Source organism: Marmota monax, unplaced genomic scaffold (genome assembly GCF_021218885.2).
Source record: "Marmota monax isolate L192 unplaced genomic scaffold, Marmota_monax_Labrador192_F-V1.1 WCK01_AAM20220418_F8-fsc00117, whole genome shotgun sequence".
In the NCBI taxonomy this organism is placed as follows: Eukaryota; Metazoa; Chordata; class Mammalia; order Rodentia; family Sciuridae; genus Marmota; species Marmota monax.
In genome coordinates this window covers 955,688-980,761 of record NW_026693023.1, presented here as the reverse complement: position 1 = coordinate 980,761, position 25,074 = coordinate 955,688, and the positions used below count along the sequence as shown (strand labels likewise).

The 25,074-nt window shown below is 34.5% G+C and overlaps 1 protein-coding gene across 1 annotated transcript in view; it reads left to right on the top strand.

Moving 5' to 3' along the window:
• The first annotated feature begins 7,050 nt into the window (after positions 1 to 7,050).
• Tex15 (testis expressed 15, meiosis and synapsis associated) overlaps positions 7,051 to 25,074 on the top strand; it is a 55,932-nt gene continuing 37,908 nt past the window's right edge. The window contains exons 1-2 of the mRNA XM_046453315.2: positions 7,051 to 7,189; positions 17,825 to 17,990. Of these exons, the coding sequence (XP_046309271.2) occupies positions 7,051 to 7,189; positions 17,825 to 17,990 (305 nt within the window). The remainder of the gene's footprint in view (positions 7,190 to 17,824; positions 17,991 to 25,074) is intronic.

Here is a 25,074-nt window from a genome sequence, read left to right as displayed (position 1 = left end):
TTTAAAACTTAACTGTGTAGCAAGGCCCTAAGCAACTTAGTGAGAGACTATCCCAAAAAATTAAAAGGGCTGATGATATGGCTCAGTGGTTAAGCACCCCTGGATTCAATTACCAGTACCAAAACAGCAACAAAACACTTTAATATGCAATTCACAGATTTGAAAATACAAATGACCAATAGTATCCTCAGTAAATAATCAGCCACACCAAAGATTTGGTGAATGCAAACTAACAACAATGAGAAACTAGTATCTATCAGGTTGGCAAAAAGTAAAGTGTACTGCCATAATTGTTAGTAGGAATAGGGAGCAACTGGAACTCTTACACACTCATAGTAAAAGATTAAGAAATTAGACTCACGGGCTGGAGTTGTGGCTCAGTGGTAAGAGCACTTGCCTAGCATGTGTGAGGCCCTGCGTTTGATTCTCAGCACTACATAAATGAATAAAATAAAGGTCCGTCAACATCTAAAAAAAAATATTAAAAAAAAAAGAAATTAGACTCATGAAAATTGAATTTTTTTCTATGGGAAGAAGACACTACAAACAAAATTAAAAGAAAAAATACTGTAATATATATGGCAAACTAATCTCTATAATCCTTACAGATTATTAACTAAAGAAGTGTGCTTCTGTTTTTAAAAAATAGAGGAAAAGGTAGGAATAGAAAGCAAAAAAACAGTAATAGTTTTAACTTCATTGATAACAAAAGTAAGTGAAAGTAAAAGCATTGTTTTTGTTCTATTTTGTTTTAATTTTACATGGTCTTGGGAATGGAGCCCAGGGCCTCACACATGCTAGACACATACTCTGCACTGAGCTCTGCTCCAGCCCCGTGCAAGGTTCTATTTTTATTTTATCAAGTTTGTAAAGTTTCAAATTTGATTCATGAATTTTTTAAAAAAATATTTAAATAGAAAATTTTCTTTTTTCTCATAATAAAAAGTAATTGAAGCAATTATAAAGGCCAGATAGACAGATGAGTTATTCAGAGAGTAAGATTGTAGCTCCTGAAGGATAGCTATGAAATCAGGATTATGAAGTCATAGAAGTCTGGTGATGACTGTATTATTTCAAGAACAGGTTGGCCAAAGAGTGTCAAACACAGGCCAGGTAAATTATGAGCCTGAAGCATACTTTGGGAGTAAGAGACTGATATGGAAGTCATTGGCAATTTAGGTAGAGTAATAGAGGTGGAAATCAAATTATGTTCAAGAGAAGGTGGGAAGTAAGACAGACAAGGGTAAACATGACCCTGGTAAATTTTGTTTTGTTTTTTAAATGATCATGGTTGATCCTGTTTAAATGCTGTTGAGAAGAATACAGAGAATCAAAGTCCATAGGGAAGATAATGAGAATACAGTAGAGAGATGATTAGAGACAATACAGTATAAGAGAAAGAGCTCTAAAATGGAAATCATGAGGCTTAGTTTTTCTTTAGTGCCAATTCCCTGATATTTAAGTTGGTTCATCCACAACAGGGTTGGCAAACTTTTTCCATAAAGGGTTAGGTGGTGAATATTTCACTATTTTACTCTGTGTCTATGCTACACTTAACTATACTCATCTATAACAGGAAATCAGCCCCAGACAATAAGTAAATGAAGAGGCATGGCTATGTTTCAGTAAAACTTGAATTTGAACTTCATACAATTATTCTTGTGATATGAAACATTCTTAATTTTTTTCAGTCACTTAAAAATATAAAAAGCATTAGCTTGAAGTTCCTACAAAAGCAGGTAGTGGTCTGGACTTAGCCCACGGGTTTGCCAACTCCTGATCTATAAAGGGAAACATTGGACTAAAGTGTATTTAATATCTACGTTGTGTAGTCTTATTTGAGGAATTCCTGACTTAAATCTTAGTATTTATGTAATTTGTCACCAATATGACCTGATTTAACCTTGGTTTTACTAGAAGTAATTACGTATCCGTACCATTTAGAACTCAGAAAAAGAATTCAGAACTTGTGTGTCTAAAGTTCCAAAACTAATATTTATTCAACATGAACTCTCTCCCAAGATTACTTAAAGAGGGATAATTTTGCCATTATTACAATAATTTCTTGACTATTTTAAAGTAGACTTTTTTATTAAAAGTGTATTGGGGCAGACAGTAAATAAGAAATCAGTATTATTTGGCACAAATAAAAGAAAATGGTAAAAACAGAACATTGTTTGCCCAAAGAGCTTGATGCTGATGCATTTGTTTTATGAAAAATGGACATTAGTAAACTTTTAGAGATGTTAAATTAACAGGAAGTTGATTTATGGACAAGTTTCAATGAACTGAAAATTTCCTCATTAATGCTTTGTATATATCCAAATTTTTCATGAGTTGTTCCATTTGAAAACTTTTCCACAACTGATAGCTGTGGATTCTTTCTTTCTTTATTTTAGTTACAGATGGACACAATACCTTTATGTATTTATTTTTACGTGGTGCTAGGAATCGAACCCAGTGTCTCATACATGCTGGGTAAGCACTTTACCACTGAGCCACAACCCAGCCCAGCTGTTGGTTCTTAAGAGAACTCTGGCTTGCTCAGTTGTCCAGTTGAAACAATTGTTCTGTGAAGACTTTCTGATACTGATTATGTAAAAGATTTTTGCAAGTTTTTGTCTCAAATCTCTGATCTGTAATTGCTAATCTGAAAAACTTAAGTTTCATAAATTTTAAGGATTGTCTTAGGAAACTGTACAAATGTCTTCTTAAAATAGACCATGAGAAAATTGTTTAGATTAGTTATTTGACATTAAAAGGATTTATTTTTCTTTGCCACTAATTTGTCTGTGAAAAATGTGTTACCATGCATAGTGCACATAGAAAAAAGTTAGGACTTTCCCAAAGTCCCATCATTAGTTAATCGCAATGGTAGAAATAGAAACAACATCCCTTGACTTCTAACTTGTATATCTTTACAATACTATACTTTTTAAAAAATTTATTCAGGGTCGGGGAGGGGGTTGCTTTACAACTGAGCTACATCCCCAGCCTGTTTTTTATTTTTTGAGACAGGTCTTTCTAAGTTGCTGAGGCTGCCCTTGAATTTGTGATCCTCCTACCTCAGCCTCTAGATTGCTGGGATTATAGTAGTGCAACACCATGCCAGAAGTATAGCAGCATTATATTTCTTTGTGTGGAGAGTATGGGGGGATAAATTTTTTTCTGCTTTTTTAAATACCAGGGGTTGAAATCGGAGGCACTTAACCACAGAGCCACATTCCTAGCCCTTTTTAATATTTTATTTAGAGACAGGGTCTCACTGAGTTGCTTAGGGCTCTCCCTAAGTTGCTTAGGGCCTCCCTAAATTGCTGAGGCTGGCATTGAATTTGTGATCCTCCTTCCTCAGCCTTAGAGCCACTGGGATTACAGACATGTGCCACTGGGCCCAGGTCTGCATATTTGTTATTGATGCATTATAGTTGTACAGAAGGGTGGGATTTATTTTTACATATTTATACATGTGTACAATATAACAATAATTTGGCCAGCATCATTCCCCAGTATTTCCCCTTGTACTGTACTTCTTAACAACTCCATAATTTGGATCTATAGCACAGGATCAAGATTACATTTAAGTTATTGTGTGATTATTGTGTACCAGGTTCTGCAACCATATGACATAATAGATACTATTATTGGCCTTAGAGAAAATTAGGCAGTTTGCCCAACATTCTTAATTCATGGTAGAACTAAAATTTGAACCATTATAACATTTCACCTTTATGAGTAGTATTTTGTCTTACTCTGTTTATTATTTGGGTCTGGAGTTCCTCTTAGCTTCTGAGACTCTTACATTTACAGAAATTCCCTTGCCTACAGAACCAAGTTTCACTTTTCTCCTTTATTTTTTTTTATTTTTTAAATAACTTTTATTTCTTTGACTTGTGAGCTCCTCCAGTACTATTAAAAGGAAACAGTGATAGTAAGCATCCTTATTGTATTCTAAGTGTTAGGGCACTTCTGATACTTACCCATTTGCTACCAATATTCAATAATCATCTAAAATCTAGGTATAACTGTTTCTATTTCCATTTGCTAAGACTGTTTTTTAAGAATCATAAATGAGTTTTGAGTTTGACTAGGTGTTTTCTCCTGCATCTGTTGAGAGAATCACTTCATTTTCTGTAATTGGCTTACATAAGTAAATAAAATGTATGTATTTCCTATTGTTAAATCACTCCTGAGATAAACTCAATTTTTATGATGTATTAATATTTTCTTTATTTACTTTTAGAATCAATTGTAGCTACTACATTTTATTAATAATAGGGTTGTCCATTCTTTTTATTTCCTAAGTCAGTTTTAATATTACATTTTTCCAAGAATTTGTTTATCTGATCTTTAAGTGTATTGACTTAAATTTGTTTATAATAAACACACACTTTTGGGAAGGGAGTTACCGAGGATTGAGCGTGGGTACTCAACCACATCCCTAGCCCTATTTTGTATTTTATTTAGAGACAGGATCTCACTGAGTTGCTTAGAGCCTCGCTGAGGCTGGCTTTGAACTCGTGCTCCTCCTCCTTCCTCCTCCCTCAGCCGTGTTGCTAGAATTACAGGTGTGCTCCACCATGCCTGGCGTGCTGCACCTTGCCTAGCAATAAAAACATTCTTACAATCTATGAGTAGATGTTTTATTTGTTGGGGAACCTATTTTTGGCTCCTCTATTCTTTAGTTCATTCATTTATTTGAATATCTATTATGGACCCTATGAATTAACTGTTGCTGAAGTTTTTAGAATTGCTTTTTCTCCTGCTGTCTCATGCTCACCCAGAATATCCCAGAGGACAGCCTGCTCAGCACAAACCCTTAGGATTCAAACTTCCTAATTTTATTTTTGCATATATAAAAGTAAATATTAAAAATATATGTAGTGTTTCTAGGACTATTATATATTTTATTATATTTAATGTTTTAACCACTTCATTTACATTATAAAAGAAGTGGTTATAGGCATGTGATACCTGAGTGTAAAGAACTGTGTGCATTTATTACCACTTAATTATGGCTGTTTGTTTAAATGCTGAAATAAAAAGGGTATTATTCCCAATCAAAAGGGTAATAATTGAAAATTTCATGATGTGACTTACTTGAGAATATTGAATACTTTTGTGCTCTGAATACTCATCTTTCATCAGTATGAAATGCAGCTTTTTTGTCCCTTAGCACCGAAGAACAAAAACAGTTACTCTCAGAAGGCTCTTTTATAGGAGAAATTCTACTTGAGGAATGGTTTGTAAGAAAATGTGTGACTGAAATCAATCATACAGCTTCTCTGAGTATATAATTTCACTCTAAAGAGAATATCAAGGATTGTCCAACATTAATAAAGTACATTTCATGCCGCAGTCTGGCTGGGCACAATCAGGAGCCACTTGTCAAAAGAAACTAACTTTATTTTTAGAACCACACACGACAAACAAAATAGTCTCTCAGGAAAAACCCTCAGAGCCTCAACTGCCACCACCGGCTTTCCCCAAGCCTCTCTCTCCCACACAAGCTTCTCTCCACCTCCCACAATCCTCCTGCTCTTGAGGCCGATTGGCTGGGTCACGTGGGCGGAGCCAAAAAAGTCCCCCAATGAGCAGCTCCGTGGTCTGAAAGGGCAGGGAAACAGTCCAATGAGCATCACCGCAGAGGAGCCAATCAGCTAGATGTTGCTGGGGCCGCTGTGAGCCAATCATCAGCCAGCAGCTGGAAGTTTGCTGGCAGCTGGAAGTTTGCTGGGGCCCCTTTGGCTGTGGCCCCTTTGGCTGTGGCTCTCAACATTTCACTGATTTTCCTATACCTCTATGTGCTGTTAATATAGTTTACAACTAATCAAAGAGTATTTTGTCATAAATCGAAAAGTTGTTTTTCCTTCTTCCCTTTAATAAACTGCCAGGTGAACATGGCAGTCTTGAAAACTCTCTCTGAAGCTGGTATATCTTAAGTGCAGGCAACACCCCCACTAGAGTTTGTCAGCATGGCAAGATGAAAGGGATAATTTTCTTCTCTACCTTCTAGTAATCTCTGTCTGTTCCGTATTCTGATCTATAGCTATAAAAGTACAAGATTACCTTTTATAAAGGGCACATGAAGGGTGGGGACTAGGGGGATCCTTTGTGAACCTCATATAGAATGCTATCCTTTGTGATCCTTCTGTAGAATTTTGACATCTTAATTTGCATTGTGAGCTAATGTTTGAACTAAGCATCTGACAGGTATCAGAAAGCCCATGAACCATATTATGAAATAGTATGAAAAATGACTGCTTATATATATATTTCTTTGTGTATGAGCTTGATAGCTTCCCTTTTATATCCAATTTGAATTTTGCTTGAGAGGTTAGGAATCAGCATTTGTATACATACGTGTATGTGTGAAAGAGGGGGTGAGGGATGAAGAAAAAAAGGAAGAGGGAGAAAAATGGGAGAAATATTTTACCACTAATATGCCAATATATGATGCTGTCTTAAACATTTGCAGAATGATATTATGGATTAGTAGTCAATAAGCAATTGACTATTGTTAGCATCGACTAATTGTAAGGATAGTCATGCAGTAATTGGTTTACAACTTCCATAAGTTTCTTCAAAGCCAGAGATTCTAATTTAAAGAGGATATCATTTTAGTAACAGAAGTTTATAGGAAAGATAATTTAAAAAATAGAGTATTTAGCAAGAATTTTACCATATGTTAATTTCTTCCTGAAAAGCTTGAACTTGCAGGTATAAGGGTCCAGTGGAAGAAAACTGCAAGTTTTCTTATACCTGCAAGTTCAAGCTTTTCAGGAAGAAATTAGTTTTATGAATTACAAGGAAAAGGTATGTTAGAAACAGAAAGAATAAATATCTTGAAATTATATGAAACCAGAATTATTTAATTTTCTATTTTGTGTAACCTGGCAAATTGAGGTTGAAATGTGTTTGCAGTGTGACTAAGAATGTATCATTACTTGATTCCATTTAAGAACTCTTAAATTATTTTTTTTGCTGTCATCTTTTATGTATTTATTGACCTTTTGTTTAATAACTTTGGGTTGTTTTTAGGCCACCAACAAAATGGAAATGAAAGAGATTGCTGAACACAAGACATTATGGAAAATGAGTTCAACCAGTGAACCTTTATTCATTACTGGTATAGAAGTCAGTCCTTTGAAGAAATTCACTATTCCAAAGATTAAGAGAAGAGCAGGGAAAGGTAAAATTTCTATGGAATGTGTATTTTTAAAAATAACTATTACTGTATTCCTGATTCTTATGTTCATTTCCTATTTTCACTCTATGAAATTAGGCTAAGTCAGATCTTTAATTTATTAAATGCACATATACCTCTGTTTCTGCCCAAAGCAGAAAAACACATGTACTCTTAGTCCCAGTAAATACACTAAAACCCTGGGTATTGTGTGTAAAACAAATGTAAGAAGATTTGCAAAGGTAAAGAGAAGTCTATGGACCATACAAGGGACTGAGACTCTGGGTATGATATAATTTCCCTGGATTGATTGTTTCTTCAGTATCTCAGACTGGGTGCCTGCCTCCTAGAAATGCCAACTGGCCTAGACTCCTCACCAAAACAAAACAAAACAAAACAAAAAAACAAAATATTGTTCTCTTTTGCCCAAGAACTGAAACAGGCAGCCTAGAAAGACAAAACCCATTTGGATGTGAGGTATCACTCCAAAGTTCCTGTGTTTCTATAGGAATATTCAGAGGTGAAATGATTGAACTGTGAGAGCCTTAACCTAATCAATCCATCCTGGTTTGAATGAACTGGGTGGTAACTTTAAACAGATGTGGGTATGGCTGGAAAAGGTGGGTCACTGGGGACATGCCCTGGAAGGATATGTCTTCCTGTGGTCCATTTCCTTGTCTTTCTCTGCTTCCTAACCACCGTAAGCTGAGCAGTTTTCTTCCACTGGACCCTTCCCCCATGATATGCTCTCTTATGTTGGGCCTAATACCTCTGAAACCCGGAGCCCCATATAAACTTTTTCTCCTTTAAGTTGTTCTTATCCTTTATTTTGGTCACAGTGATGAAAATAGAAGTATAATCTCAAGAACGAAAACACAGCTGGGCTCTTTGGCACATGGCTATAATCCCAGCTACTTGGGAGGCTGAGGCAGGAGCACCATAATTTCAAGGTCAGCCTGGGCAATTTAGCAAGACCCTGTCTCAATATAAAAATAAAAATAAAATGGCTGGGGATGTAGCTCAGAGGTAGAGCACTCTTTGGTTCAATCCCCAGTATCATATAAATATATAGTAAAGACAAGCCACATACTTACACGTGTATTTGCAAAAGACAGATAAAGGACTGTTAATTAAAATATTACAAAAACTCTTACACTACAACAATAAGGAAACAAAACAGCCCAATTGAAAAATGGGTCAAGGGACTGGGGTTGTTGCTCAGTGATCACCTAGCATGCGTGAGGCACTGGGTTTGATCCTCAGCATCACATAAAAATAAAGATATTGTGTCCACCTCTAACTAAAAAATAAATATTTTTTTAAAAATGGGTCAAATACAGTAACAGATATTTCAACAAAGAAGATACACATATGGCAAATAAGCATTTGAAAAGATGCTCTACATCATATATCATCAGGGAAATGCAAATTAAAACAATGAGGTACCACATACCTACTAGAATAGCCAAAATCTAGAACATTCATGACACCAAATGTTGGTTGGGGTGTGAGCAACCAGAACTCTGATTGCTGGTGGGGATACAAAATGGTACTGCTATTTTAGAAGATGGTTTGGCAGTTTAATACATAACTAAACATACTCTTGGCATGTGCTGTAGCCATTGTGCTTCTTGGTATTTACCCACATGGCTGTTTACAACAGCTTTAGTTGTCACTCCTAAAACTTAGAAGATGTCCTTCAGTAAATGAGTAGATAAATAAAGTAGTGTATCCAGTCAACAGAATGTTATTTAGTGCTTAGAAAGAAATGAGTTACCAATTTTATAGGAAAAAAAATGGAGGAACCCTAAATGAACATTGCCGAGTTAAAGCAGCGAATCTGAAGAGGGTCCATACTATGTGATTTCAATTGTTGTAACATTCTTGAAAAAGCAAAATGATGGAGGTAGTAAAAATTACCAGTGGTTGCAGGGTTTAGGACAAGGAGAGGAATGAATAAATGGAACGCAGAAGACTTTTAGGGCAATGTAACTACTCTGCATGACACTGTCACACTCTGTATTTAGTGATACTTGGTATCATACATTTTTCAAAAACCCAGAGAAAGTACACCAACAGTGAACCCTAATGTAAACTACAGATCCAGTGATAATTATGTATTAGTGTAAGTTCATGAGTTGTACCATTCTCTTAGAGGAGGTTGGAAATAGAGGAGGCTATTTATATGTGAGAATGTGGAGGTGATGGGAAATCTATACCTTTCTTTCAAATTTGCTATGGACATGAAACTTCTCTAAAAATTAAAGTCCATGAAGAAGGAAAAACACTGACTGGATACGTCAAAGAGAGGAATAGACACGACAGTGTAAAGAGTGAACCTGGCTAGGAGTGTTGGCATACCCCTGTAATCCAGCTACTCTGGAGGCTGAGAATCAACTAAGTTCTAGGCCAGCCTGGACAACTTAGTGACACTCTGTATCAGATAAAAAATAAAGTGTTGGAGATGCCTCTTGGTTCAGTCTACCACAAAAAGAAAAAAAAAAATCAATGAACCTGGATATAGAAAAATAGAGATTATTCAGCATACGAACAACGTGGGGAAAAGTGAATTTTGAACCCTAGGGGTTTGTGGAACAATAACAAAAATATCTAACATCTTTGTCATTATGGTACTAAAAGGAAAGGAGAAAGACAGGTTGAGAAAAACATTTGAAGAAGTACTGGCTGGAAATTTTCCACATTTGGCAAAAGTTACTAACCTGTATAATGAAGAAGCTGCACAGACATGACAAGCCCAAAGAAATCTTGAAAGCAGCTAGAGAAAACCATACATTATGTAAAGGGAAAAATTTTTTTGAATTACAAATTTTCTGTTAGAAATCATGAAAGCCCAAGGAAGAGAGAAAATTTTCAAATGCAGAAAGAGAACTAAGGATTTAGAGATCTATGCACAGTGCAATGATCCTTTATGATTAGAGATGAAATGGACCTTCTTGGATGAACTAAAATTGAAGAATTTTTTCAACACCAGACCTAACATTAAAAAAAATGGGTAAAGTTCTTCAAACAGAAGTTGATAAAAGAAGGAAACTGGGAACATCAAGAATGAAGGGAAGGGGCTGGGGTTGTGGCTCAGTGGTAGAGTGCTTGCCTCACATGTGTGAGTCACTGGGTTCAATTCTCAGCACCGCATATAAATAAATGAATAAAATAAAGATCTATCAATACTAAAAAATATTAAAAAAAAAAAAAGAATGAAGGGAAAACAGTGGAAATAGTAAAATATACATAAATACAAGCCATCTCTTGAATTTTTCTCATGTTTGATCATTGTAGCACAAATTACAACATCTGCTGTGAGTCTTAGTATATATATATATATATATATATATATATATATATATATATATAGAGAGAGAGAGAGAGAGAGAGAGAAAGGAAGTATTTTAAGACTGTTATAAAGTGAGATTGCCATTGGAGGAAACTGGGAGAATGGTGTGTATTCTGGAAGAATTTTACAAGTGTGTTTATGAGAAAACAAAGCTTCATTGTACGTGAAGCAAACTGATAGAATTGCCAGGATACAGACCAGAACTGATGTTGGAGACTATGTCTTTTTTCTCAGCAATTGATAGACCTACTAGACAAAATCAGCAAGGATATAGAAAAATTTAATATTGTCAACCAATAGATCAGTATATAACTGACATCAGTAGATCAGTGTATAAGACAAAAAGTAAAATAGAGTTACCTTCCACACACCCATCTCATCAAGGTACACAATATATATTGAGCCATGAGATATATCTCAACATGTTTAAAATAATTAAAATAAAGAGTGTATTTTCTGGGTACATGCAAAGTAGAAATTAATAACAGAAAAAGAGGGCTAGGGTGGAGCTTAGTGGCAGATCTGTGAGGCCCTGGTTCAATTCCTAGCACCATGAAAAAAAAAGGGGGGGGGGTAATTTCCCTGCCACTTGGAAAGTAAACATATTTCTAAATATTCATTGGGTTTCAAGGCAAATAAATGCATTGAATGAAAATGCACCATATCAAAATTTGAGGAACATAGCCATTAACAAAGACATGTATAATGATAAATGGTTACATTTGAAAAGAAAAGGAGGACTTCAGTTCAGTGATATAAGTGTCCTTGAAAAAACAAAATATGAGTAAGGTAAGCCTCAGACTAGCCAATGAAAGGAAAATCAATGAAACAACAACAAAAATCAGTAAGTATTGACAAGCCTCTAACAAGCCCCACAAAGGAAAAAGATAAACTACAAATTGCCACTATCAAGAACAAAATGTGTGCCATGGTGGCACACACCTATAATCCCAGCACTCCCAGAAGTTTGGGAGATTAAGGCAGGAGTTCCAGGATAGCCTCAGTAATTTAGCAAGGCCTGAAGCACTTAGTGAGACCCTGTCTCAAAATAAAAAATGAAAAAGGGTTGGGGTTGTGGCTCAGTGTTTAAGCATCCCTAGATTCAATCGTTGGTACAAAAAAAAAAAAATGTGTTATCATTACCAACCCACAGGCATTGAAAGGATTTTTAGTGAATACTATGAATAAATCTCCACATGTAAATTTAACAACTTAGATGAAATGGACTAGTTTGTTGAAATTTTTACTACTGAAACTCAGTACTAAAAAGATAATTTAAGTAGCCTCGTAACCATTTATGGAAACCATTAAAAAAATTTAACACACTATTGGAAGATAGATCTCCAAGTCCAGATGGCTTCAGTGGAGTAGTTTAATAATGAAAAAAATACAAATTCTTCCAGAAAATATAAGTAGAGATAATAATTTTATGAGTGTCAGTATTATACTAGTTCCAAAAATCAGATAAATATTAAAAAAGAAAAATTACAGACCAATATATAGCATAATTTTGATGCAGATACCCTAACAACATATAGGTAAACCAAATTCAGCAATATTATAAGATGAATTACACACCAAAGCTAAAACAATAAGTGTTTTATTCTCCAACTTTTTTCTTCTTCTTTTTGAGACAGGGTTTTGCTGTCTTGAATTCCTTGGACTTAAACAGTCCTCCTGCCTTAGCCTCCCATGTAGCTGGGACTACATGCACATACCACTGTGCCTAGACTTTGTTTCATGAACACTTTTGTTCAACATAATACTGGAAGTTTCACGCAGTACAGAAAGTCAAGGAAAGAAATTAACAGGCACACACATTAAAAAAAAAAAGAAAGAAAACTGACACTATTTAAGGGGCTGGGGATGTGGCTTAAGCGGTAGCGCGCTTGCCTGGCATGCGTGCGGCCCGGGTTCGATCCTCAGCACCACATAAAAAGATGTTGTGTCCACCGAAAACTAAAAAATAAATATTAAAAAATTCTCTCTCTCTCTCTCTCTCTCTCTCAAAAAACAAACAGCTGACACTATTTAAGTTTATGGTCTGCCTAGACAATCCCAAGTGATCTGCAAAACAAGGAAAAGTGGGGTGGGGCAGAGAGAGGAGGTGATGAGAGAGACCTAGAACAATTAATTCAGCAAGGTCACTGGATACAAGACCAAAATAGAAATATTTCATTGTATTTCTGTGTACTAGCAAAGAACACACAAATCAAAATTAAAAATAGTGCCATCTACAATAGCTCAAAAAGTGAAACCATATAAATTTAACAAGACATAAGAATTTTATGCTTAAAACTATAAAACTCTGATTTAACAAACAAAATTTGAATAAATTGAGAGAGGTAGTATCTCAGGAATTAAAAGACAGCATAATGAAGATGTCAGTTCACCACAAATTTAAAAGTAGCTTTATTACTTTTCCTAGTAAAAGCCTTACAAGATGTTTTATAAGTATACAAGCTGACTCTGACATTTACAAAGGAAGGCAAACTAGAATAGCTGAAACAGTTTTGTAATAGAAATGTGGGATTATTCTATTAAATGAAGTCTTACTATATAACTACAGTAATTAGAATGTGATATTGGCAGAGACTGACATATAGAGCAGTGGAATAGATTCCGGACATAGACCCACACAAACATACCAAACTGATTTTCTTTCTGCTTATTTTCAATATTTATTGATTTTTATTGTTGTTTCATTGATTTTCCTTTCATTGGCTAGTCTGAGGCTTATCTTACTCATATATTGTTTTTTCAAGGACACTTAGATCACTGAACTGAAATCCTCCTCCTTTTCAAATGTAACCATTATCTTAAAAAATGTATTTTCTATGCAAGGCACATCATAACCTTCCTGAGCTTAAGAACACTAAGCCTCATTTCAGCATTACATCTGGGGACCAGTTTAAACAACAAAATCACCAATAACAACAACAAAAAAGTAAAACTAAAACTGCAAAAGGGACCCTTAATGCTGTCTGAGAAAGAAACAAGATGGCAGAGCATTACCCTTATCTGACCTTACCTGAGAACATGTGCACTGGGCAACTCAAATTTTGGGCTGCTATCCACACATCCGTGGAAGCATTGTTTATCAATTTTGGCTTACAAATAAAAAAGCACAGGCACTGTGCTGGAGTTGTGGCTGAGTGGTAGAACACTTGCCTAGCACATGTGAGGCACTGGGTTCAATCCTTAGAACCACATAAAAATAAATAAAATAAAGCCAACAAGAGTCTACCTTAAAAAAAAAGAAGAAAAAGAAAAAAAGAAAGCACTACTGAGTACTGATTATGAATTTTACCAAGTAGAAAAATTAAAAATACAGAATATTCAAATAGTAAGGACTGACTATACCGAAGAAAAACAATTTCTATGTATATAAACTTAATGATACCATACACTAATCAATGGAATAAGTTAAAACAATGGAAAAACTAGTTATCAATATTATAAGTAGCTGATTTTCATAATCAACTTATCTCATCATTGACTCAAATAAAACTAATTTTCAGTTGAGGAAAGGTAAATCAGATGTTGCTAGAGCAAGTGCACATCCATAGGCTAAAAAAAAAAATTAAATTTACCCTAACCTTACATAAATAATTTGAAATGATTCCTGAGTTTAAAATGTAAAACTTAAAACATGGGAGAACATTTTCAGAATCTTGGCCTAGATAGAAGAGTTCTTAGATACCAAAAGCATAATCCATTTTAAAAAGTCAATAAGTTGACTTTATCAAAATTGGAAATTTTTGCTCTATGAAAGACCTTCTTAGCAAACTAAGAATGGTGGGAGACATTTCTAAATCATGATTCTGATAAATGACTTATAGCTAGAGCATATAAAGCACTTTGAAAGTCAATAAAACCTGTAATAACCTATCTATAACAGCTGAAGAACTTGAGCTCAGGAAAAAGAGGTCATTAACCATAAACCAAAAAAATGCAGCTACTAGTAGGGCTAGGATTTAAGTCCTGCAAGATTTTGACCAGAGTCCTTTGTTGCTTCTGTGATTTAGTAGTGCCTCTACCCTTCACCATCCCCCAAAAAGAAAGAAAAAGTCAACAAAAAAGGAAACCATTTAGAAAACAAGAAAAAGACATGGACAGACTTTGAACAGAGGGAATAAACTGATGGCAAATAGGCAAATACAAAGGTGTTCAACCTCCTAGCCATTAAGAAAATGCATATGAAAACCACCAATATAACTATACAACTAAAACAAGGATAATGATGTTGAGTGCTGGTGAAGATGTGGAGGAACCAAATCACTGGTATATTGCCAGTGGGGATATTAAGATAGCACAGGCACTCTGTAAATTTTGGTGTTTCTCTAGAAGCATCTATGATATGAACCAGCAATATGAACATTTATCCTTGGGAAATGAAACCTTAGGTACACACAAATACCTGGGCAGGAATGGTGGTAGCAACTTTATTTGTAAACACCAAAAATTGACAACCATCCAAATTTCCAATGAGTGAATGGTTAAAATATGGCACATTCGTACTGTAAAATACTATTCAACAATTTAAAAAAATGATCTGATACAACAACTTGGCTGGATCCTCAGGGCATTGAGTGGGAAAAAACAAATTTTCTACACTGCATACTACAAAATTTCATTTAGAAACCAGTCTTGAAATGATAAAAGTATGGAAATGGATAGATTATTAATTTCCAAGGACATAGGGACAGGCAAGAGAAATGGGGGAAGGGTATTTCTAGTTTGATTATATATACACATTATAGATGTTATATCTACTTTACATGTAATGCATATATGGTGAATATGATTCATCTATTGCATAATTTATATTATACTTTATATATTGTTACATATACAAAGGAATTACACAACGGAAATCTTTGTGGTAATGGAACAATTCTGCATCTTGTAGTGGTTGCATATAACTATACACATATGCATATGTGCATATGAAACTGGTAAAATCTTAAGAAGGTACGTGGATTGTACCAAAGTCAATTAAAATGTATTTATAGTCAAATAAAATGTGAGGAAAGTGGGTTAGGGGATACAGGGCGTATTTCTACTGTTTTTGCAACTTCCTGTGAATCAATTATCATTTTAAAATAGTTAAAAACTTACCCATCCACAAAAGCATATGTTATAAAATTATCAAAATTTGTAATAATTGTTACAAATATTAAAATGAAAATTAGTTCTATTTGAGTCAATAATGAGATAAATTGATTTTGAAAATCAGCTACTTATAATATTGATACTAGTTTTTCCATTGTTTTAACTTATTCCATTGATTAGATTAATGTTAGGTATGGTATCATTAAGTTTTTATACATATAAATTTCTTTTCTTCTGTATAGTCAGTCCTTACTATTTGAGTATTCTGTATTTTTAATTTTTCTACTTGGTAAAATTCATAATCAGTACTCAGTAGTGCTTTCTTTTTTTCTTTTTCTTCTTTTTTTTAAGGTAGACTCTTGTTGGCTTTATTTTATTTATTTTTATGTGGTTCTAAGGATTGAACCCAGTGCCTCACATGTGCTAGGCAAGTGTTCTACCACTCAGCCACAACTCCAGCACAGTGCCTGTGCTTTTTTATTTGTAAGCCAAAATTGATAAACAATGCTTCCACGGATGTGTGGATAGCAGCCCAAAATTTGAGTTGCCCAGTGCACATGTTCTCAGGTAAGGTCAGATAAGGGTAATGCTCTGCCATCTTGTTTCTTTCTCAGACAGCATTAAGGGTCCCTTTTGCAGTTTTAGTTTTACTTTTTTGTTGTTGTTATTGGTGATTTTGTTGTTTAAACTGGTCCCCAGATGTAATGCTGAAATGAGGCTTAGTGTTTTTAAGCTCAGGAAGGTTATGATGTGCCTTGCATAGAAAATACATTTTTAAGATAATATTCATTCAAGCTCAAGTTCATTGTCAACGAATCAATAATGTAGCACATATAGAAAAAGGGAGAAATTTTTATGTCCATACATCAGTCCTCACCAAAAAGTGCTAAAGCAATAACATCTGTATTGCCTGGTGAAGCTATGGAAAAGTAGCTAACTTTCATAGACTCATGACAGCTTATAAGCACAGTGGGTAGCATTGTTGTGAGCCTAAAAGCTGATGGAACTTAAAGTCACATTATCCAGTATCAGGAAGGTATATTATTACCCTCTGGGCTAGTGCTGGCTATCTGATGTATTCCCAAAAGTGATGTGACATGAAAGATGTTAAACTTGTAGCCATGTCTGTTCTTCAGATCAGGAGGTTTGAAGAGGAATTTTTAAAACACCTGCTGAATGTTATATAGGAAAAAAGGGGTAATTATATGGAAGAGCAAATTTTCAATGCTGATAGACTTATTTGTTTTACAGGGATGTTGACAACATAGCTATGTAATGCTAATGGCATTTGAATTGTCAAATATTTAAGGACTGGGACGAAGCTCATGAAAGAACAATTGCTTAGCATGCAGGAGGCACTGGGTTTGATTCCCAGCACTGAAAAAAATTGAAAAATTTTTACTATACTCACAGAAACCTAAGCCTTTTCCCCAAGAGTAATAGTGCAGTATTCAGTAATTGAGCATTTATGGTGACATTGTGAAACTTAACTATCACAAATAACAAGAAACAACCATATTTTCTCCCTGCTTTCCTTTTGAGTACACTTTTTAAAGGTTTTTATCCTTTTATTCATGTGCCTTGCTCATTGTCTCCTGAAAAAGTTTGTTTCTTCTTATTCATGCCACAGTATCAGCCAGCAACTTGCAGCAATGTTCGGATACTTGTGCAAATCAAAATAAGCAGATAGTTTTCTAGTATGTAGGTTGCCTTAACTTTGCTTGGGAATAACAAGAAACATGCATGTGTTAACACTAGCTGCCAGGTTTAAACTGAAAATTAGTAATCTGGGCTGGGGTTGTGGCTCAGTAGCTGAGTGCTTGCCTAACATGTGTGAGGCACTGGATTTGATCCTCAGCACCATATATAAATAAATAAAAGTCCATTGACAACTAAAAAAATATTAGAAAAAAAGAAAATTAGTATTCTGAATTTCAGGACAGTCTTCGAATGTGTAGTCAACTTTGAAGAAATACCGTAGGCATGTGAAGAAAAAGCAAGGTTTGTGTATTGATTTACCTCATGTAGGAGGTCCAGTTTACTGTGGTGGAACTTAAACTGTTGTTAATGAATTTCCAAGTACTTGAATATTTGTCTTACAACAGATATACAGTTTTCATCGTCATTTTAAACACAAATAACAACTCTTCCCCTTTCTTTTTCTTTATCTGTAGTTTACTTGTCACCTTGTTGTACCAATACTAGGGAGTATAGTTTCATACATGACACTCTTAACCAGTGCAGGCTTGATGTAAGCTGTGATCTGCAGTCCTCATGGCAGTTTGGTGATACAAAACTGATTCACAATGAAGATCTGGAAAAAAATTTTACTGCAAAGAGGTAAGTTACTATGACCTAAACAAGTTTGAAATTTTGTTTTTACTCTGAAGTTTTATGATAATTTATTTCTACCACTTGAGATATAATAAAAATTACTAGAAAATAAGTACAGGAATTATTGATAAGCATTACTAAGGAATTAAGTACAGAATATTATTTTGATACCTTTGCTTAGATTTTGTAGTATTAAAAAGTTAAATGTGAGATTTGGCTAGCAAGTTTTATGCACTAATGGAATCAGATTTTCAGACACCTTCTTCTAGTTTTTTAATCTTTATGAATTTTTTAGAAGCATGCATCAGCATATTTATTAAGCAGCTGTTTTGTAGATCCCCATATATCCTGGCTAATGTAAAAGAATGACTAATCATAAAGTAACTTTTTTCTTTGACTCAACTCTTAAAGAGACTGAGTTGATGCTTTAATTAAGAAAAAAGGATTATTTGACTATTACCATCCTCCCACTAAAACTGTTCTTTCTGGATTGTTGCTGCTGTTTCTGACAATTTTTAAAATGCCTCTTCAGCTTTTTGGGAAAGCACATTACATTATTTTTTTAATACAAAATAATATGAGCATATGCAAAATTCTCACATTAAATATTTTATATTATAGGTATGGTATGAATGTTGTGTTTCTGAATTTGTCTATTTTACTATTTAGTACTTTTAAACTATAGCTTAATAGACCCTGAGTTGTTTTTTTTATGTTCTGTTTTCTCTTTTTGTTTTATAATTAGTTCTGCTCCACTTCGTATGAATTTGGAGATTTGGAATTTGTGGGTATGACAAGAGTTAGTTGTGATATCTATTCTCCCCTCTGAAAACTACAGCTTTGCGTTTTGGTGGAAAGGACGATATATATCCTACCACTTTCATATTGAAGTAGCAGTTTGATCAAAGAGTTTTTGGCACTCTTCTTTGATTAGGTATTTACAATGTTAGTATTCTGAATTTCAGGACAGTCTTTGAATTGATTAGGTATTTACAATGTTGTCCTTTCAATCAGTGACTTTTTCGTAATTAGTGTTACAGAAAATTTAGAACAACTACCTGATGATATGGGAAACTCCTTTGTTTCCCATACATAGTACTTTATAGAATTTACCACAATATATTGGTTTGTGTCCTACTATGTTGTGGGAGTATTGTCATAGTACAAAACAATGTGTGCTTAAATGTTAAGTTACATTTTTATGAATAACCTTAAGGCATATAAAAAATAAAAGGTAAAATATCCAAAATAATTAGCAGCAGAGACTAACAAACAGAATGGAGAGATGAAAAGAAAAACTATTAATTATATTGACTACCTCTGGCTTTTCTTTTCATTTCTCATCTTAGAGGAGGAAATCAGTATGTAAGTCTGAAATCTCAAGAAAAGCAAGTAACTTCAAGAACATAGTAGTCTCCACTTCTTATCAACATTTTTTCTGCTAATTCTTAAATTTTAAAATCAGCAAAACATTCATTTAAACTTGTGTATTTGAGTATTTACTGAATCAGACATTATATTTGATAACTTCAGTTTTCTCTTCAAGTCTAAAATGTTCCCATTCTACTAGTGAAGATATACAGATAAATTTAAGATAATATGATGTCGCACATGCCTATAATTCCAGCAGCTCCAAAGGCTGAGGCAGGAGGATCACAAGTTCAAAGCTAGCTTCAGCAATTTAGCAAGGCCCCAAGCAACTTAGCCAGACCCTGTCTCAAAATAAAAAATGAAAAGGTAGTTTAAAAAAAAAAAGGTAAAAAGATTTTTAAAATAGACTATATCTTATTAAAAACAAATAAATAAAAAGGGCTGGGGATTTGACTCAGTGATTAAGCCCTTCTGGGTTCAATCCCAGGTACCAAAAAATAAAACTTAAAAAAAAAAATATAATGTTATATTTAATATAATATTTATATGTGAGGAATTAATTGTTCCCCTAAGATCCTTGGAAGAGCCAGACATGGTGGCACATACCTGTAATCCCAGTAACTCGGGAGGCTGAGGCAGAATTGTGAGTACAAGCAAGCTTTAGCAATTTAGCTTGGCCCTAAGGCAACTCAGTGAGACCCTTTATCTAAATAAAATGTAAAAGTAAATATATATATAAATAAATAAATATATATATATATATATACACACACACACACACACACACAAATATATATGTCATTGAGAGAAGTTTTGTTTTGAATAGTTAAGAAACTTGAGTTAGCCTTACTAGATGAGAGAGAAATGAATTTAGCTCTCCTTAAGTCCATTAACCTGTTTGAATCAGGTTGTTTTTTGTTTTAAGATAACTTTTAAATATTTTATTGATGTGAAAAATATAATTTTAAACATTAATACTCTGCCTCATTGAATTTTTATTTAAATGTCTGAGTTTACATTTTATCCTATATGCATAGTTTGAGCCATTCATAGTTAATATCATCAACTTTATCAATTATTGGTTCCAAGGGTATACGAACTAAACCAGCTTGAACCAATACCATACTGAGAAAAGACTGTCTTGGAGTCTCTGGGAAAATAGAAACCAATTTGATATGAACAAATTTTTCCATTTGTTCCACTGATAGCAGCATTCTTGGAATAATAGAGGCTAGTGTTAGGATGATCCCAAAGCTAAGGACAGCAGAGCAGAGATGGGAAAGACCTGGATCTCTGATAACATATATACTTCTGGAGTCACAAAATCATTTAATCCTATAAGGGCAGCCTGATTTCTGAACTTCATGTTATGAGAAAGTTAACTTATTTCTAATGCAGTTTGAATGGATTTCTGTACTTGAAGTCAATGGCATCCCAACCAGAACTGACTTTAATACCTGCAGAAGGCTACTTGCTCATAATAGATTATAAAGTATGGATTTAATTCAGGGGAAAAAGAGCAGTAAGGACCCTGCTATTCCAGTTGGGAGGTTGACATTTCTTTCGTGGGCCATAGACTGTGTTTCATGAGGCTGTAGTCTTTGGAGAAATTGCACAAAAAATGATCTTTCTTAGACCCAAGAAAGATTATTTTGTTGTTGTTTCTTTTATTACTTTCTCTCTGTTATTTCTCTAACAAATTATCTTGTTCTCTGTTTTTTTCTCCGGTATACCTGTATCTTGCTACCATTCTTCTTCTTTCCTTCTGTTCACTTTTTGAAATAATCATTGGTGCCACTGTTGAAAAACCTTGCTCTAGGGTTTACCTTGTCTTTATCACAGTGTATTTTCAAATAATGTTATATTCATGTATTGTTTAAGAACCTTACAACAATACACTCTCTCTTCCCTCCCTTTCCCCCATCATTTGTGGCATTATTAGCTTTTGCACATAAGAATTCCCTCTAGGCAGTGCTCAGAAAGTTCATATTTTTCCAAATACCAAGAAAAAACAATTGAAAAATTAAAAAATTTTTTAAAGTAGAAGGGCTGGGCATGGTGATGCATGCCTGTAATCCCAGTGGCTTGGGAAGCTGAGGCAGGAGGATTGCCAGTTCAAACCCAGCCTCAGCAACAGTGAGGAGCTAAGCACTCAGTGAGACCCTGTCTCTAAATAAAATACAAAATAGGGCTGGGGATGTGGCTCAGTGGTCGAGTGCCCTTGAGTTTAATCCCCAGTAATAAAAAAAAAAAAGGTTTTATAATTCCTCTGTGAGAATTTACCCTTAAGGGTCAGCATAGAGATCTTAGTGGTTAACATAATCTAGTGATAGCAGGAAATGCTGACATGTGGAGTTGTAAGTGAAGGGTAACATCTCTGGGAACTAAGAATTAGGTATGTGGTTCTGCAACCTAGATGCCCTTCAACAGATGAATGGATAAAGAAAAAATGTGGTATATAGAATGAAATTATGACATTTGCCAGTGAATGGATGGAACTGGAGACTATCATGCTAACTTTTAAATAAGCCAATCCTAAAAAACCAAAGGCCAAATATTCTGATACTGACTCATGATGGGGGCGAGAGGCAGTAGTGAAGGTTTACCAGATTGGGGGGACGCCAGGAGAAGTGGGGAATGGGGGGGTATGGGAATGGGAAAGACAGTAGAATTAATAGATATAACTTTACTATGTTCATATATGAATACACAACCAGTATTTTACATCAAATACAATCATAAAAATGAGAAATTACACTTCATATATGTATGTCAAAATACATTCTAATGTCATATATAACTAAAAAGAATAAATTTTAAAAAATTTAAAGTGGTTATGATCTAGTCAGCCATGTTACCATGTCATATGACCACATTTTGTCATGTCTACCATTAACAGTTGGTGGTTCTTGAAAATTTTAATATGCTTTTGTACATATTACACTTCATACAAATTCTGTGAGAATCTACATACATTTTAAAGGCATGTAGTTTTCAAGAACAACTTTTCTTTGTTGCATGCCTTTGCTGTGTTCTGTAGTGTCTCTGTTGCAGATAATCACTTGGAGTCACATTTCTGTCATGTTGTACCACCTGGAATGGCAGATGCTCTTGCTACTGTTCCTGAGCAGGTCTTATAGAACACTCCAATCTGCCAGTTTGAGGGGAGGGTTTTATATTTTACATGCTTAAAGTGGGTCTTGTTATAGTAGTAAATCAAAAGTATCTGGACTTTAGATTATAATCTTTTCTGAAAATGATTCATAATTTAATTACTAATAAGCTAGCAGTCAAAAATCAAACATTAGCTTGTTTCTCCCAGTTGTAATCTAGATCCCTGAAGAATGGAGAATGCCCCTGATGGTCAACTATGTGTGTCTGTTTGTGTAGGTATAAAGATACATATGGTAAAATAACAGAAATATATTTCATTTATTAAATGCACATTCTTTCCTCCATAACACAATTAGCAAGAACTTGAGTTCTGGAACCTGAAAGAATTATCATGTGCATGCATATCTCAGGGATGTTGCAGGTTCATTTACAGACTAGAACAAATATTTGGTTTCTCAGTACATAAAAATGTTATGTCTACATGGTTCTGTAGTCTTTTAAGTGTATGATACTATCATGTAATGTAAAAGTATTTTATGGCTGAAAAATGTTAGCAATCAGGGCCAGGGGTATAGTTCAGCATAAGAGCATTAGACCTAGTATGCTTAAAGCCCTGGTTCAATCCTCAGCACTGGAGGAAATTTTTTTAAACAATTATCTAAGCCTTCCATGAGTCTTCACTAGGAGTAGATTCTATTTGAAACCACTTTCTTTTCTTACAAGATGCAATTCCTCATTCATTAGAGTTTTATCATGAGATTGCAGCAGTTCCGTGGCTCTACTGCTGCTGTGCTTCAGTTCTCTTGCTGCTCCCACCACATCTGCAGTTACCTCCTCCATTAAATTCTTGAACCCCTCAAAGTCATCTATGAGGGTTGAAAGCAGTTTCTTCTAAACTCCTGTTGATAATGGTATGACCTCTTCCCATGAATCACAAATGTTCTTAATGGTTTCTAGAAGGGTAAATCCTTTCTGGATTTTCAATTTAGTTTGTCCAAATCCATCAGGCAAAATCACTATCTGTGGCATCTATAGCATTACAAAATTATTTATTAAATAATAAGACTTGAAAGTCAAAATTACTCCACAAGCTGCAGAACACATATGAAAACAACATGAATTTCATTGTACATCTCCATCAGCTCTTTGGTGACCGATGCATTGTCAGCAGTAATATTTGAAAAAACTTTTTTCATGAACATTAAATCTCATCATGGCCTTAAAATATCCAGTAAATGATGTTGTAAGCAGATGGGCTGTGCTCAGACTTTGTTGATCCATTTACATAGCACAGGCAGAAGTTTACTATAATTCTTAAAGGTTCTAGGATTTTCACAATGCTAAATGAGCATTGGCTTCAGCTTGAACAGCTTCATTCACTTGTAACAAGAATCACCCTGTTGTTTTATCTCTGTTATGTGTCAGAGACCTAGACAGCATCTTCCAATGTAAGGCTGTTTCATCTCTGACTTAGGTGTTAGCTTACAAGAATGTGGTAGCTGTTGATCTATCCAAACTACTGAAACTTCATATTAGCAGTAATATTATTTGCTTATTCATGTGTTCACAGGATTAGAATTCTTGACTTTCTTCTTTAAGACCTTTTCCCTTATGATTAGAACTTGCCTATTTGGCACAAGAGGCACAGCTTTTAGCCCATCTCAGCTTTCAATATACCTAATCATTTCAAGTTTTTTATTTAAAATAAAAGGTGTTCCAACTCTTTTTTTTTTTTTTCACTTGAACACTTAGAGTCTACTGTAGGGTATTTGATGATTTAATTCAATATTGTTGTGTCACAGGAAATAGGCTCTAGGAGAGAGAGACTAAGGAACAGTCAGTTGGCAGAACACATTTATCAGTTAAGTTCACCATCTCATATGGGTGTAGTTCATGACACCCAAAACATTTTTATAATATTAACATTCTAGATCACTAATCACATATCACTGTAACAGATATAATAAAATGTTTTCAATATTGAGAGAGCTACCAAAATGTGACATAGATGCAATGTAAGCACATGCCTTTTTGAAAAATGACATTGATATACTTGCTTGACACAGGATTGCCACAGACCTTTAATTTGTTAAAAAGAGAAAGTACACACACCCGTGTGTCTACCAAGGCATAATAAAATGAAACATGCCTGTGTAATTCCAACCCTGTCACCCGTCACCTTGCTACTTTGGCAACTTCTAAGTTTTTGAACCTTATTTTTCTCATTTAAAAAAACCAGTGTATAAAAATAACAGTAGTAATAACTTCTTGGGTAGTTGAAAACAGATTGATAAATGCACATAAAGCTTAAAACTTTTAATGGGTATATCAGCAGTATTCAAAAAATGTTCATTCTTATTAACAGCCTATATAAAATGTGGTCCCCATAAATCCTAAACATGTAATTTGGGTTTTTTTGTTTTGTTTTGTTTTTCTAAACATGTAATTTGAATTTGATCTTTTGGTGGGGGGTGGTACCAGGGATTGAACTCAAGGGCGCTCACTCGACTTCTGAGCCACATCCCCAGATCCTCAGCCCTATTTTGGATTTTTTTTTTTTTTTTTTTTTTAAAGACAGGGTCTTGCCCCGTTGCTTAGTGCCTCC